This window comes from Coloeus monedula (genome assembly GCF_965178545.1).
Source record: "Coloeus monedula genome assembly, chromosome: 10".
Taxonomy (NCBI): Eukaryota; Metazoa; Chordata; class Aves; order Passeriformes; family Corvidae; genus Coloeus; species Coloeus monedula.
The window spans coordinates 4,827,079-4,844,588 of NC_138790.1; the positions used below are offsets into that span (position 1 = coordinate 4,827,079).

Sequence of the window (17,510 nt, forward strand, 5' to 3'; positions counted from 1 at the left end):
ATCCATCCCACTTGCAATTGTTTTCCCTCCTACCCTTTGTATTTCTGCGTAGGGATGTTGCCTGCAATCCTGCCTTTGCTGCCCAAAGTCAATCTCCTAATGTGACGCCAGCTGGCATAGCAATGAACCTGCTCCTGTGAAAAACTAGGTCACTCCTTGCAGTGTGTTTTGCCAGCTCTGAACCAAGCGCTTTGCGGTTTGTTGTGTTAACAGAAAGTGTGTGTGCATATCATTAATCACTGGAGCTGCTTTTGATAACGCCAGTTCTTTGATCTTAACACTCCTCATCAAAATTGCATAGTGATACATCTTAACAGAAGCTCCACGTTTAAGCTGCCTGGGTGTGAGGAGGGTCCAGGTTCACACGTTGAGGATCCGTGATGGCGCCTGGAAAACAGCAGAAGGGTTGGGGGAGAACCTGGTCTTCACCTCTGGGATCTAGTGGGGTGAGGAAGGGAGAGAAACGTTAGTGTGACACAGGATACAACTGTCTAGAGAGTTTGAGGGGATTGGGGTGTTATGAGGATCTATCTGCTCTCCCTGTAACCACTACACTGGTGTTAGCCCTTGGCTAGGCATCAGTGAGATTGGCCTTGCTGCACAGGTTGATTCAAGGGCAGGTGTGATGTTGGGCCAGTGAGGAGGGGTTTAGTTGTAACCCAGCCCTTGGGATGCTGGGCAGGCTTTGGCTGGAACTCGGCCTCTGCAAGATGAAGAGCTGCCTCTTCACAAAGCCCTGCTGGCAAACACTCTATGACCATCACAACAAATTCACTGCTGGATGGGTGCTGGATTTAAGTGAGAGGAATTACAGTGGTGTGTGTCTGGTCCTTAGCCTTTTGGAGAATGCCATCCAGGATCCATCAAAATGTTCCGTTGTAATGCTTTATGGGGCCACAATCTATGTCTGCTGTGAATAGAGGTGCAGACCTGGAGGACCCAAAGGAGAAAAACTGGTTACTGGACATGCCAGGCTGTTAAACTGCAAGGACTTGGATAAGGATGTAAACTTCTCACGTCTGGAGGAAAGGCAAAGATAACAATGGTTGCTTTCTCTGATGTCTGTGGAATCAGAATTTCATGCAATATGTAGCTGCTGTAGTTGTACTGAAGCATGAAGGACACCTGGGTGCTTCTGTCATCCCTAATGCTGAAAACTCAAAGGATTTGAAATAGGACTGGCCATAGATGTGCATCCAGCCCAGGACTTGGGGTGAATCTGGCCATAAAACATGAAAGGGTAGAATGCTCTGCTGGGTATGCTGCATCCAAACAAAGAAAAAAGTGCAAAACGACAGGCAAAGAGAGTATAGGGAAATAGGGAAAGCTATTGATCTCTGGTTGATGTTGTTTCATTGTTCTGATTTTTCCATTCCTCTGGGGATGCATCTGACACACTAAGGAACAAGTGAGTTGTCACAAACAGTATATGCACAGCTCAGTGGCTGGGGAAAACCAGCAGCCTGAGTTCTACATGTAGGCTGTCAGGACATATAAACCTGATTCTGACATGTCTGGCAAAGCCAGAGACTTCAGGTAAGAGGGAAAGTCCTAATGGCCAGCTGAGATGGTGTCTGAACCAGGGAGAGTCTGACTTCTCTTTGAACTGGTGGCTCCTTGGCACCATCTTCATTCCTCACTACACCTTTGCCATGCTGTCTGTTAGGAAGATTCTGATGGTGCCTTGGGGCTCCAGGAGGTGGGACCTTTGCTTGCATGATTCAGAGTACAGTGTCCTTGGTAGCAAGTGTTTGTGTCTGGGATTTTAGTCTTCTCTTTCCCTTCCTCAAGAACTGGGAAAAGGACCTTCAGGGGTTTATCTAGGACCCCCTTCTTTGCATCCTATCTGACAAATTGGAAAACACTGTATTTTGACCCCTTAGGGTCAAAATGCAAAATTAAATTAACAAGGGTCAAATACAAGGTTTAAGTGTTAAATGCAAGGTCTATCCTCATTGCTGCACCTCAGTAAGCAGCCCAGACTAATCAGAGCAAGAAGGAAGTTTTGGTGAGGTTTGCAAATTCTGTTTTGCCTGAGGTCACTGTCCCACTTTCAGCATAGCTGGCTGTACCCATCGTGAGCCTTGTCGCAGCAGTGTGCCAGCAATCCTCTGCGGAGGAGGCACTTGACTGTCTGCTGATTAAACACTTCTGCTTTGTCTCCTCCAAGGCAAAGATTTACTTTTTACGTGTGGCCCTGGAGTAGCTGCTATTACCTCTACAGGCACAGCACACTGTGGCTGGGGAGTTCCACCCCAGCCCCGGCTCTGCATTCTAAGTGACTCAGTGCAGCCTGCGAACAACTCCCGTGGTTGGATGGGAGGTGCTGTTCTCTTTCATGGTCTGATGCAAAAAGCAGCTACAACAGAGCCTTGTCAGTGTGCACTTTCCTTTCTTATGGGGATGGGGATTGTGGGGGGCCCTGTCAGGGAACACGCTGAGTACAGAAGGTCTCCTCATGGGATTTTCACTAGTACATGCATTTCACAATAAGAAAATTATCTTTGATGGTATAGAGAAACTCACAGAAAAAGTTGAGAAACTCACAGGGAAATCCCAAGGAATTCTCAGACCTGTGCAGCTTGTCTGTTCATCACAGCTATGTCCTCCTTGGCATTCTTAGCAGGGGCAGCTTCTGCCCACACCAGCAAGGGGGAGTTTTGTGCTGTCTAGGCAGGTGCTGTTCCTTAGGCAGTGATCCACAAAGATTCCCAGGCAAACACCTGTGCCCAGAGGCTGAATCTCACTCTGCAGCCCTAGTGCTCGTGCACGCTGACTGCTCCAAGTTAGTGCAGAAGGTGTTAATGGCACCTTACACACAGAGAGGTGATGACACACACCTTTTATATAAGGTATCCAGCTGAGGGAATCGTAAATCTTGAACTTTCTGTCATGCAGTTTAAAATTTTGGTCTTGGGTTGAATGATGATCAATTACAGTATGACATTGTCTAGCATGCCTTTCTGAAGGCAAGGGATGGCCACATTACCTAATGGGCAGTGACAAAACAGTAGTCAATGAGGATGTGGCTTTATCCTACATGCACTACAATGATCAAATATGAGGAGTTCCTGATGTGTACTGTGGGCATTATTCGCATTGATTTTAGGATTTTTAAAAACTGCTAATTACCTTAAAGTCTGCCTTGTAGCTTGTCTCTTGAACAAAATGGTCTTCTGGGATAATGAAGCCTTGTTTTGACTTTATAGGCTTGGATGGTTTTGCTCCAGTCCATGGGCGATACTCTTGTCTGAAATGAGATTGTCAAGACAGAAGAACTTGTGAAAGACAACATTCTCACAGGGCACTTCTGCTCAGAGTGGTTGCAGAGCCAGAAGGCAAGGTGGGATACAATTAGCTTGCAAGGTTGAACTTGTCTGAGGCATACTGAGAATAAAAGAATTGAGTCTACCAGCCTGTCTCTCTCAGAAAGCTCAGACTGAAAGACGGAACAGGGCATAGACTGGGCTATCGGGATTCCCTGACTTAACTCTTCTTTTATTCCTACAAAATGTGCTCTCTCCTGGAGGTAATTGATACTTCCCTTCTGGATAAGAAGTCAGGGTGACATTTTGCAGCCCACTGACCATTTACAATGTAAAACATTGTCTGGCACATTGACCACTTACAATGTAAGATACCTTGGTCTGGTGTGTGGCCCTCACATATGCAGAAAACCTGCTGATGTTTCCATACTTGGCTGTGGCTCTCTCAACAGCAGGCATGTTTGCCAGTGTGTGGCAGCTCAGTCTGAAATGCACACAAAGACAGACACCATCTCAGCTGGCAGATGCTTACGCCAATGATTTTCCTTCAGATGGGGGAAAGTGCTTTAAATCCGCATGATGATGTCTGAGAAGGAGCTGCTGCTCCAAGAATAAGTCAGCCAAGGGTCATCTGAGAAATGGGCACAGAGACTGCACTGAGAAAGGGGCAGCACGTTTCAAGAGCACCTAAGAACAGCATTGCAGGGTCTGCTTAGTTCAGCTGCCAGCTTCCTTCTGCAGCTTTCCCTCTGCTTCCCTGTATCCCTTGTCACAAACAGGCCTCACTAATGCCCTTGCCATTAGGCCTGGATGCTGCAGTAGCAGCCAACTGAGCTGTCTTGTTGCTCAGAGGAAGACAGAAGTCTGCTCTGTTTGTGTATCTCTGGCAACCAATTCAGGCAGCTTCTGTAGCAAAAGGAGAGGTGATTAGCTGAGATGTGACAATCTTATTTTCATACCCTGGCATGGTTCAATAACTGCATTTTACTATCTGCTTATACACAATATCAAGGGGTAAGACAGTCCTGAGCCATGCCCAGGCTAGGGAAATAGGCTTGTTTTAATGTGTCAAACTTATCTTTGATCACAGCCTCTCTGAGTTTCATTTTTCCCAAGCATGCTATTTGCTATATTTATAATAGCTGTGAATTCCTCTTTTAATATCTAATTTAAAGTGCACAAATGTGGCGTATTATTTTAGAATGTGTAGTTTGGACTTGATCCTTTTAGTATATTACGGATCATGTCCTATGGAAGACCTTCCTGCTGTTGGAAAGCAAAGCCAGGCCCCTGTCAGGGCTGTCTATGTGCATTGCAAATCTTGTTTATAATCAGTTTGTTCTTGCTGTCTTGAGCTGCCACCTTCTCTGCACCATGCTGTTTGGGCCTGCTCAGGCAGCAGGTGGGTGCCCATGCAGCTCCCCTGGTGCTGGTGATGGCGTTCCTGCTCCTTTCCTGTAACACCTCAGGATAAGGCAGCATTTCTGAAGAAAGGTGATTTTGGCCACAATGCCCCAGGAAGGCAACCTTTCATCAGGGAATCCCAGATGTACATGAAAGCAGAGTTAAATCTGACCTCTGCTCTACTGCACAGCCAGAGGGAAGACACAGCTACTGGGCAAAATACCAGGAAAATGGTACAAAACCATCAGTTACATCCCCACAGTTTCTAGGAACTGGAACCTGCTGCTCCACATAAAGCCCGATTTCCTCAAGAATGCTGGTGGCATTGATTCCTAACCATTCATCCTTGTGCTGACTGGTCTCCCCGCTGCAATGGAGTGTGTCTCCAGCTTTCAATGAATGACTGTGCTGCCTGTCTGTGCAGCCAGCTCTGTCTCAATGCTTTATAGCAGATCATTTGCTGATTTGGCAGGCCCCCAAACACAGTCATTTTGGATCACAAGACCCTCATTTTGGCTGGAAGTCAAACCATTCTCCTCTCAGCCTGGATAGTCAAAACTATTTCTGAGGCACCTACATGCACTGAGGAAATGCTCCCCACAGAATCAGAAACATAAGGGCAGATACAGTCATGGCCCACACCACACCAGCATTTCTGATTTGGAACTGGGATTTTGCTCTGGGGGAACCCAGAACTCTGAGCCAAAAGTGAAGGGTGGAGCAAAACAGAGAGCTTAGCTTAGCTCCTTTTGGGAGCTGAGGTACTTAAAACAAGAAAGAAATATTATAACCTTTGGTTGAGAAAGTACAGCTAACTAAATTTCCTCTGCCTCTAACCTTGCAGGTTAGACACATGTTCTCATCTCCAGCTGCATAGCCAAGAGTCAGAAGGAACATGAGCCCAAATACCAGTCTGGTGACTTGACTAGAAACCAGTCTTGGAGTCATGAGTGGAGTCAATCTAATCAAAGCCTGGGGAAGAGGAATGACCTGTTTTTAATGTTACTTAGTTTAAGATGTCAAGTGACAAGATTAGTGACTGTCTTCCTTCCCCACAGTACCCTGTGTAGTGTGACATCCAGCTGCTGCTGGGGATGAACATGCAAGACTGACTTGCTGCTGGAGATAATAATCTTCATTCTTCCTGCTGCACCCCTCTCCTCCCCTTGTGCCTAGACAGCAGCAGTTGTCAGGTTACTTTAGGACTCCAAGGATCTAGCATGGAGGGAAAGTAGCCTCCAGGCCCGTAACTCAGTGACCAGGCTCTCTTTAGGTTCTGTTTTGTCCTCCACTGTTACAACCTAGAGGTGAGATTTTTGATCTCCATAAATAGAAATGACCCAGTGGTACTTGAAGTACTAAACCATTGGGGTTGTGAAAGAGAAAGGCTTCCTGAGTAGCATGCAGGCTTTAAAGCAGTTGGGATCAAAAGGGAAGGGCTGCTTTTTGTGTACTGCTGTTTCTTTACCTCTAACTCACTCTAGGAACAATTAAGAAGCAGCTTTTTGTGTGTGGGTTGCCCCGGTGCTTGATCATATAAATCACTGCTTTTTCAACTGTTTCTTTGCTCCTTCTCAAAATTGGTTAATAGAGCCCGAGAAAAGGCATTTCTTTTGTAATGTGTGGGGATGTGTCTGCAGGGGAAGGTTTGATTCAGTGCATTGTGGAAATGGAGGCTTGTGGCCTGCTGGGACAGTTTAACCCCTGTGGTGATGAGAGAAGGAGCAAGTGGAAGTACAACTAATGTACAGGCTAGAAACCAAAAAAAAAAGCACTAGACTATTAATTACCAGGGTGTTGTGATGAGGCCCAGCTTTGATGAGAGCTGTTTCACTGAGCTGGTGTTTATGTGCCACCTCCCCACCCTGGGTGAGCAGGACTGCCTGTGCCAGGCTGTCAAACAGCTGAGACAGTGGGCCAGGCAGGAGAGATGCCCCCACCATCATTCACCATGTGGCCTTGCAGACTTCAAGCAAGATTTGGGAATGATGGATTTGGGATTGATCCTTCAGTTCTTTCCAAACACAGTGTCTGCTGCTGCTGCAGCTCAAGCTGCTGGATGCTGCGAACTACACAATGATCTATGTGCTGCCTCCAGCTCTCTCCCCGTTTCATGTGCTCCACTAATGTTTTCTGGTTTGCTGAGAAAGCTGTCTGCAAAATCCTTTTTACTTCACTGACCTAGTGAAAATCTAGTCTAGAAGGCTTTTTAATTTCACCAAGGTGGGGGACACTTCTGTTAGGCATAGGGAGACAGGCAGTGGGAATCCCAACAGTGCTCTTTGCATTGCTGAGGCTGCTGTTTCCGTACAGATTTATCTTCAGCATTGATAGTCATACACCACCAATGCCAGAACAGTTGTCATTTTAGTACCTCATCTCTATGTCACAGTTTGCTTCGCATGATTAATTATCAGTGGTGGTTCTGAGCCACTGCATAACATTTCTTATTTAAGAATTGGAGAAAAAGGCTCACTCTATACAGCTGACCATAACTCAAAGCTATGCTGCCTGACCTAGTCTGTGTTCATTCTTCTGCCCTCTTCCTTCTCATACCCAGCACACTAGTGAGAATTAAACAGCATAATTAACATTCTTCCAAATTTCGCTTTAGAAGGGAACTTGTGGGCACAGCTTGGGGTGTCTGTTATTTTCTTTTCAAAGTACATACTACTCTAGATGTCCCCTGGAGAAGCCAGATTGGTGTGTGAGAGGTTTTGGCAGAAGGTGTGGGGTGTGAAATGTCTCCCCGTTTGCAACACAGCTCTTCACAGGCTACTGCCAGGGCCATGCATCTGGTTTGCCCAGGCAGAGCTGGGCAGCCAGCAGTGCTCTCCCAAGGGATAGGCTAAGTCCACTTGTTGGCAAAGACCTCCATAGGTCAGAGAGGGTGCTGTGATGTCTCCTGGTAAATGGAGGATTGCAAATGTTACAAGTCATGGTCACAGTGAGAGCTCTGCATGACAAACAAAGTCAGGAGCCCTCCTGGATAATGGAGCCATCAAACTGCTTCTCCTCTGAGCTGTGTCAGACAGCGGTGGGGTGCCCTTCCAGTCCTTGGATGGACACAGTGGCAGATTGTGCCCATTCTCCTATCCAGCCAAAGAGCCCAGCATAAGGACAGAAAAAGGGAAAGGAAAGGCTGAAGGAGGGAAAAAACCAGAGGGGAAGAGAAAAGACATAGCAGAAAGATAGAGACCAGTGCACAGGAATTACAGAGGAGGAAAACAGAAGCCACCTGGATATTTCCTGTCTCAACTCTCACATCCAGCAAGGTCAGGCAGAACCTGGAGCTGTTCATAAGTCACAAGAAGGAAGCAACAGCAAAAGACTTGAATGAAAGTTCAAGACAAAAACCCTAAGACTCAAACTGTTATCTTAGGGTGAGTTTTAGGGGCTTGCTTTGCTCACAGGCAGATGCCCAAGGGAGAAGCACTTACACTGGTGTGACAGGACAGGCAGCTGCTTCCCTTTTATAAGAACTATATTACTGGTGGTGTGTGGGTAGGTTTGAGGGTCTTGACTTCTGCCATTAACCCACTTTTCATTCTTTCACTCTAACCTAAGGCTGAGAGGACTTTGAGTGGAGGAAATTCCTCCTACTTTAAGGAACATCTTTGAATCCCACATTTCAGTTCTACAGCATAGTTTGCATAACACACACCCTCTCTTGAGCCCCTATTCCCAGCCCCGCTATGTCTCTCCTCACACACCTCCATGCCCCTCCAAGCCCTCCCTGCCCCAGCCAGGCTATGCAGTGCACAGTGACTCTCTCTGGATCCATCCCAATGCCTGGACCAAGCAAGCTTACTTCTTAAATACCATAAAAATCAGGGGCTTGAGTATTAATTTCCCCAAGCAGCAAGATACTTAAGAATGCAAAGATAACTGTAAGCCTTGATTATAAAAGATTTACTGCTATTATTGAGGATAAGCTTGCCTTTAAAGATCTTTCTGGATCAAGGATGGGACTCCTCATACATAGTACTATTAACCCTGCCAGCTCAGGTGTGTGCCCTGATCCCATACATTGCTGAACACAAGCGCAGGTATTTTCTCTGTTTTCTGCACAGCTGTAATTAGATGCTTCTCAATGTGAAGGAGTCACCACAGTTCACTTTGTTTTTCTACACAGGCACTATTTGAAGGCAGATGAATGTACAGGCAGCCACACAATCTGTGAGTGCACCCATAGTTATGGGGAAAAGCGTCATTCCCCTTCATTCTGCAGTATCCCTCCTGGTGGGGGGATGTCTGCTTCATGGTCACGGAATGGCATGTGCTGAGTATTTGTGCAAGAAGGTGGGAATTCAGTTTGCTGAGTTATCTTCCACCTACTATTCCCAAAAATCATGAGCAATGGCACAACAGGCACCTTTCTCCTTAATACCTCTTTATGAGGTTTCTTTTCATCAGAACAACATGGCTTGCTCTGGGTGAGCAGGAAACCCTCCTGATCTCAGGGCCCCAGTTTGGTCTTCTTCACTGCTGTGCCTCTCAAGTGCAAATAAGTTGTGTGCTCTTGACTCACACGTACTCAAAATACCTGTCACAGAAACCCCAGCTGCACAGACTGAGCTCTGCCTGGGGCCTGCGCTGTTGTGTGTGTGCAGAAATTTGCAGTCATCTCCCAGTTCCCCAAGTGCCAATACAAGTAAAGCTGATGGGTGGGGGGAAAAGAGGCAAAACAACTGCTCACAGCTCAGGTGCAACGTTTTCACTTACATGTCTGAAGTGTTTTCCAAAAGCTGGCAGGTTACTGAAGGGAAAACTGTTGTCTGTAGTGACTTATCATGTAGCTGAGCCTTGAACAGGGTTCTCTTCCCAGCAATACTGGCCCTGGCACAGAAGCTGTGCCTTCATCCCTGGTGCCTTCTAATGAGGTAAGAAGATGACATCCAGAGAACAGAGCCAGCTGGAGACACCTGCTGACAGCACCAGATTCTCTCATCCTCTGTTAAGGGAGCTAAGTAAAGCACTTCTCTATTTCTAGAATGTCTGCTAAATGCAATCAAGACCTAGTACTACAATTAATTGTGTGCAAAGCCAAAAGTACACAGCACCTGCAACCTACTGCTGAAGGGAGAAGTCACTTTTGTGATGCCAAAGGACAAACTCTTGGGAAGGTGCAGAGAGGCCACTCAGCACTTTCTTCTGCCTCCTCCAGCATCAGTAAGGTGTAATCTACTGCAACCCTCTGCAGCAGTCTCCGTGATCCTTTCACAGTTGGAGCACATCCCATTTTAGCCTTTCAAGTGCAGCTTATATTGATTTGCCTTGGCCTGTGTGCCTGAGCTCCCATGATGCAGTCTCATGGGGTTTGACTTCATTCAGACCCTGCAAAACTCCAGCCAAAATTCAGGGACTGGAGGGAGACAGAAGTTACCCAATGATCTGGGGACACAGGGCAATAGTTTGTAGGGCAGGCAGTTGTGCTGTCCTTTCACCTTTTATTCAGTTATTTTTTCAAAATACAAAAAATCTTTGCTTGCTCAGGAGTACAGGCATTCTTCCAATACCCCCTCCACCTTCATCTTTATTCTGGCCATAGACAGATTCCTCCAGTCTCAGTCACTTATCCCAGAGGTTTATTTTGTTCTGGGAAATGCTAGGTCATGCTGACCAGCTTCACTATGTACAGACAGTTTTGTGTGCAGCTCTGTTTCCTTCTGAGCTTAAAGCAGAGTGCAGAATGAAGTCTCACAGGAGAATTACACTGTTACACAAAAGCATGTCAAATGGTGTTGAATGTTACAGGGGACTCAACACTTGGGTGTTACGAGAAACAAACACAGTCGGCAGTCAGAATCAAAATTCCTGAATTAAAAAAACCCAAACAAACTACAAAACCTAAAAAAGTCCCAACACCTTACAGAGTTAAGCAAGAAAACCACTATTGCCATTAAAAGCATGGAGTGGACCATGTATCAATGCCAACCCTTCTGTGCTGTCCTGCTCAAGACAGTCTTGATTTGTCTTTAACACTAAGCAAGCCCAGCCAGCTGCTGAGACCTGACACAGTCACAAAGTACAGGTGGAGGCTACTGACCAGCAGTGCCCACACTGCAGGAGCCAATCCTCCAGGAAGAGCCTCATGGTATGTGCCTAACTCAGCTGTGCACAGAACCTGCTGAAGCACCTGGAGCACAAAGGACTCAAATGACCCATTTCTTGGGAGAGTGGACACAGCTCCCCATGCAGAGAACCTGGTCCTCAGGGCTGCCCCACCTCCTCACTGGGCTGACCTACAGGAAAGGGCTGATACTCCTGCAAGCAGAAAAGGAGGAATCTCCATAATGTTCTCCCCAGCAAGGCAGTGAGACTGTCTTACAAAAAACATGTGTTTTCATACCTTTGCTCTTCTCTGCCTGCATGTCTCTGTAGCACCACTCTCCCTTTGTCCAACACTCCCGAAGACATCATGGGGTTCACCAACCTTCTCCTCAGGACACAATGGCCCTTAGTAAGAGAAACCCCCTTGCTCTGCCTATACCACAGGTGATATGACTTCTCTGCTGCCTTCTCACTTCTGGGAGTGAACAGTCTACAAGAAGTGGGGCAGATCCCTATTGCCAGAGCACAGTGGGGCTGTGCATGGCCAGCAAGGGACAGTTTAATAAACAAGGAGGGTGTTTATGGTCTTTGATACAGAGGAAGATGAAGAATATCAATCCTTAATGGTGCTGTTCAGCTACTACCTGAATATCGGACAAATGTTTGCAGCCTGCAGTGCTGCCTTTGGAAAACATGGTAAGAGGAGAGGAGTGAACTGTAGTGGTTTTCATGGAAATGTCCTTGTGGGCTGTGAGTGCTCAGCTTACCGAAGGTGGGTGTGTTGTGATCACCTCTTCCCTGCTTCAGACTGCGGGAGTGGTCCTGGGCGCTGCCATCACTGAAGCTACCAAATACAAACCCAAGTGTAACTGAAAATGAGTGTAACTCTGCCAAGTACATGCTTAGTCTTAAAAAAAAAGTCTAAATGAAAAGAGACTCTTGTAGCCTGTTAAACTATTGTGAACTTTTCTCCTGCTGCTTGTTGTGACTCCTGTGTGCTCAGTGGTACGGGGACTTAAACACGATGTTTTACCAGGTGATAATCTAAAGAAACTATGGGAATTACTGGAATAAGGCAAAAGTGGTTTGATTAATAGAGTTTTCTGTCTGCATCAGTTGTTTACTGTGCCTTTAAACAGCTTAAAAGTTTTACAAGAGAACTTTTTTTCTGGTGTGGCTGCCCTGGCTTGTGCCTCCATCCTTGTCATGCACTTTTCCTTCTTTCAGCTGTGAGTAGCTCCTCAACTACCTTGAAGTCTTACTTTTTATAAAATTTTGTTTTGGTTTGCATGTTGGTATCTTGCCCCAGCCAGTATTTTGTCCTGTGATCTGTAAACTTCTCGTTCTTTGATGACAGAGCCCTATGTGAGAACCGACAAGTCAGAGGGAAGGAAGGTGGGAGAAGTGACTGAGCATTTGAACAGCCATAGGAAAGCTGTGGCTCTAATGCAGTCTAATGCAGCCTTCCTCTGGTGTGAGGCTGAAAAGGCAGGGGAGGCTTCAACAACGAGGTGGAGATGGATGTGTTTCTGGAAGATGAATCTTGCTAGTCTTGTTCTATGCAGGTTTCTCTGAAGTAATTCCTTGCTGCTTTGAAATTGAAAAGTGCTTTGCCTCAAAACCAGTAATTTCTCTGTGACTGTCCTGTGAGATGTGGCGAAGGAGAAAATAGCACATAAATTCAAGCACTGCAGTTATCCTTTCAGAGTGTGCATGTTAACTGCACATAGAGCAGGACAGCTGCAGGAGGAGTGGGATAAGCAATACTGCTGTGCAGGCTGGTAATCCTGCCTGGGGACCCCAGTTTGTCTTAAAAGCACTGTAATAAATAATCTAATAAATAGCAGTGATGAAGAGAAATGTCTCCTAGGTACATAATAATAGGTAGTAAGTGCCTGAATACTTATGAATCAGTTAGAATAAAAATAATTACTCTATTAGTATACCTCATAGGTATATTAAAACCTGCCAAACATCATTATGAGAGAGCATGTGGTAACAACATGAAACTGATACAGTATTCAACAGCAGTGTTGTAGGAGCTGAAATCCCTCTCCTCCCGTGGGGGATGTCAGTAAGAACAAAAGTTGGATTTAGGTGCATCCCACCTGACTTCTTGTTCCAGAAAACAAGCATCTGTAATCGGTCATACAGTTCAGAGGGAAAGGAAGACATCAATCACATAAGTCACTTAATTTTTAAAGGTTCTGAGACAAGTGGTTTATGACATTTTTTTCCATTGCCCATTAGATGACATAGGGGATATATCCTGCAAATGTATTCTTGTCTGACTAATCTTTTAAGGCTGTAATTTGGCTCTCCTTGAATGTCACATTCCAGGAGTTTTAAAGGGAAGCCGATGATGCTACTAAGGGATGCGGCTGTTGGGCACGGACGGGACGCGGGCAGCTCCGGCTGTCGGAGGTGCCGTGTCTCCCGGCAGCGGGTGGGTAAAGCGCTGCTGCGCCAGGGATGGCATCATGGATCCCACCCCGGCGTGCTCCCTCCTCTCCCTGAGCGCGGGGCGGGCAGCGGCGCTCACTGAGGCCGGCTCCGCAGCTCCGCCACGCAGAGGGGCCGCCGGGGCCAGGCATCCGCCCGGGGCATAAGCGACGCTTTTAGGGACCGCACTTCCAAAAGCAAAGGCGGCTTCGGCGAGAGGCTGAGCCCGCCGGCGAGCCGGCAGCCCCCGTACCCCTCCCCTCGGTGGTGGCTCCCCCGCGCCGCGGCCGCCCGCCGGCATCCCCGCCCCGCGCTGCGGAGGAGCGTCCCCCGACCGCGGCAGGAGCAGCCCCGGCTCGGGGCGGAGCGGGGCGGCCGCCGGGCCCGGTTACCTGTAGGAGGTGGTGTGGCCGCCGTCCGCCTGCGAGCGCGGCCGGAGCTGCTCGGGGCCGTCGACCGCCGGTCTCCCGCCGCCGCCGGGCAGGGCGCAGGCGGCGCGTCCCGGGGCGGGCTGGGGGGCGGCCCCGTCCCTCCCGCCGCCGCCGCCGCTACTGGCGCTGACCCAGGGGAAGTCGTCCCTCCTCGGGAGGGGCCACGCTCTGAAGTCCCGCCGGTACTGGGTCTCCGCCGCGAAGGGCTCTCCGGCGGCGGCCGCCCGGCTCTTCCTTCGGCCGCTCGGCTTCCCGGCGGCGGTGGCGGCGGGGTCCCGCGGGCGGCGCGCCGGGGCGGGCGGGCGTGCGCTGCCCCGCGGAGGGGGCCCGCTGCGCTGGGGCGGCCCGTCCTCCTGCTCCTCGATGTCCGAGTAGTTGTGGATGGTGAGCGGCACGGAGAGGTCGGACTTGTCCAGCTGGCTCCAGAAGCGGGCCAAGCAGCACACCCGGCTGATGCAGGGCCAGGCCATGGCCGCGGCCGCAGCCCCCGCCTCGCCCGCAGCGGCGCCCGCGGCTCCGGCGCCCGCAGCCGGCCGCGCTCTCGGCTTCAGCCCTCATCGGCGGCAGCCCCTCCTCCTGCCGCCCCCTTCCCCGGTAACGACACCCCCTCGCCGGGATTACGGCCCGCACACGTGACCCGGCTGCCGGCGGGAGCCCCGTGCAGCTGCGGGGGTTGGCGGCGGTGCGGAGGGGAGGGAGGGCGGCCGGGACCGGACCCTGCCGGGCTGCGCCCCCCGTCTGCCTCCCGGGGGGGGGGACCGGCTCTGCCCGTGCTTCTTCGGGTCCTGCTGTCTGTCGGTGCTTTCGGAGCCGCTCTGTGCCCGGGAGCGCGGTAGCGCGCCCAGTGACGGGCACCGGCCCGGCGAGGAACGCTGCTCCGCTCTAGCTGCGTGGTACTGCTCAGTTATACCTTCGAGGCAGCCGTAAACACTTATGATTAGAGAAAGCGTTTGTATGCGAAACCTGGCGCTTATAAAATAAGTGATCTGGGTGAGAAACAGCAGCCTTGCGATGCTGGTTTCCAAGAGCTGCGTACAGATCCCCACCTCTCATAATCTCCTTCCATTTACATTAACAGTTCAACCAATTCACTTTAAAAATACTACCTATTGACCAAAATCCAAGCATTTATTATATATCTTAATATAGGGCCCGCATCCTTTATTGTTTGCTTGAGACTGCAAATTACAGCTCTCCTTTTGTACATTCAGGTTCAGAACCAAACAGTCCTGGCACAAACCATTGAAACTGACAGAATTACATTGGGAATAAAGTCAGGCTTTTGAAATTTGACATCTTATGGCCTGTAGCCACTTATTACATAATGCTCCTCCACAATTCCCCATTCAGCGGGTTATTACCAAAGCTGAATCTCCCAAAGGGTCACCAAACTGGGAAATGCAAAGCTGTAGAAGTGAAGAATGCAGATAAACTGATACGCCACCTATTAGAAAATCTATTGAAAGGCTAACAGAACAGGCATTTCATTTTAGAATATAATAATTCAATTGCAGGTGGTTGTCTGATGAGAGAGGGGTAATGGCTTTACACTGAAAGAGGGCAGGTTTAGATTAAATAGTGGGAATAAATTCTTCCTAACGAAGGTGGTGAGGCCCTGGCCCAGGTCGCCCAGAGAAGCTGTGGCTGCCCCTGGATCCCTGGAAGTGTCCAAGGCCAGGCTGGGCAGGGCTTGCAGCAACCTGGGATAGTGGAACATGTCCCTGCCCATGGCAGGGGGATGGAATGAAATTATCTTTAAGGTCCCTTCCAATCCAACCCACACCATTCTATGAAGCTTTAGTAAGAAATTAATTATGCAGTGGAACTTGAGAAGGTAAGATTTATTGCTTTGTTTCAGCTAAGCAGTTTCTATCCTAGTGTATTAGTACCTCACTTCAGTCCAGATTTGCACCTGCTCCTGGGGCAAAGGAGTACTAGAAATGTGGATATGGACTGGGGCAGAACCTCTCCATGAGTGTTTGGCCTCTCTCTGAAACACAATCATGAGATAAAAAGAAATTCCTTTGCAGATGATCCTACTGTCCCAAGTATCTGATTTAGCACTTTCCCCTGCTGCTAACAGTTCTGATTTCACCACCCCCCCCTCCTCACATGTCAGCTGGGGCAAGGAGACTCAGAAATGTCAGGTGAAAACATTTTGATCCCAACACAGAACTCTTGTCACAATATTGTATAGGCTATTAGATGCATTTCATTTGTTGTCTGAAAACCCCCCAAACATAATTTTACTTTTAAAAATATGCAGGGAGACATTTATTAATTTTCTGCAGATCTTGGTTTTCTGGAACTGCTCTATTCTATGCTGTAATTTTTAAAAATAAATCATATCGGGTAAAGAGAAGCAGACTTTACAGCCATGGGAGAAAACAGAACATCTGTTTTATCATGTTACCACTGGCACAGTACAAATGATGCTCTTGATCCTTGTTCCTAGGCCTGACTTAGCAAATACATTGCTGAATAAATTGGATGTCTCTGCTCATCCTGTGCCTGACGCTTCCTAGTACTGAGTTCAGCTCTGGCACTGCCTGTCTCAGAGCCCACCTACAGCATCAGGGAGTGCTTTGAGCAGCTGCTCATCACAGTTTGTAGGATGAAATTGGCACAAAGGCTAACTCAGACAGGAAAACCAGAAGATGCTGGATGAGATTAAAAGTTGTCTGCATTTAGAAGATTTGTCATGATTAAAAGCTTGGGAGGAGGAGGGGTGGAATACTGCAACAGTAAGACAAAAGCCATCAAATCAGAAAGCAAAACAGCTCTTGCTGCCAGGAATGGGGGCTGAAAGCTCAAACAGTTTTAACACTGAAGTGAAATTACAGTAGAGCAGATTACTGCAACAAATTATTCCTTAAATATGGCAAGGCCAAAGCAGACTTTAAAGCCACTGAAAAAGGATGAAGAATTGTGCCTCTACACGATTAACCATGACTTTATACTTATTGCTATTTTCCCACGTAAACACTAGCTGTTGTCTCTGCCAAGTGTCCGCATAATCACCACATTGTATTTTTATTCACAATAATCTCTTTGAAAAGGGAGGGGAAAGTCTTTCCGTGTGGTTGGTTTTGCTTTAGCTGATTGGTTCTTTTTGTTGCTTTTTTCTAGGGTTGGATTTTGGGCTTTTTTTGGTCATTCTTCTGTCAGTCAAAGGTGTGACAAAATGCTGAGATACTGACACTTGCTGATGCCACATTTTGGAGGAAGGGTATTTGCTTGCCAGAAAGGTATCCTATGTACTCTAGTGAGCTGTTGTAACTTCAGGGCATTCCTTGTCTGAGTGACTTGAGAATTGACTTTCCTATTGCAGTTTTAAAGTCATTTTGGACAGAAAAGATAGTTTGTCTTTACCAAACAATGCTGCAGAAAGGCTCAGGTGTAAAATGACATGAAACCCACTGCTTGGCTACGTGAAGATTTTTGTACAACCTTACATATGGTACACACCTCTAGGGTCTCTATAAATGAGGAAAATTGAGATACTGAACAGCCTTTAGAAGGATGAACGCTCTTATGCCTAAAGTTAAGGTGAAGCTTAGGCATGAGACCCTCAAACCACAGCCACTGGCAGAAAAGCTGGTGACTTCCAAACCTCTGTGGCAGTTCCAGGATGTTTTTTTCAGGTGCTTTGAGTCCCTGCCTGCAAGCTGAAAGGGTGCAGCAACACGCTGCAGGGAGGTCTAACACAGCACAAGTGGGACTTCACTCTGCAGATGATAGAGGGGCAGGAGGTACTGGCTGCTATGTTGAAGAACTTAATCACCTCTTTGGCTTATTCTACTAGACCTGTAAAATAAAATGTTCTTCAGGTTTTAGGCATTGCATTTCCTGCAGTATTATTCCCTGCTGCTTTCAGCCATGATCTCTGAAAAACTCTCAGCAAATAAGTAAT

At 47.8% G+C, this 17,510-nt stretch overlaps 1 protein-coding gene across 1 annotated transcript; it reads right to left on the reverse strand.

The window, feature by feature from the left end:
* Positions 1–360: 360 nt before the first annotated feature.
* Positions 361–14,067, reverse strand: MAP6D1 (MAP6 domain containing 1; the record flags this gene model as incomplete). The annotated part of the gene is made up of 3 exons (XM_082287943.1): positions 361–438; positions 3,133–3,250; positions 13,559–14,067. The coding sequence occupies 3 exons, from the start codon at positions 14,065–14,067 to the stop codon at positions 361–363; spliced, it is 705 nt and encodes a 234-aa protein (XP_082144069.1).
* Positions 14,068–17,510: the final 3,443 nt, after the last annotated feature.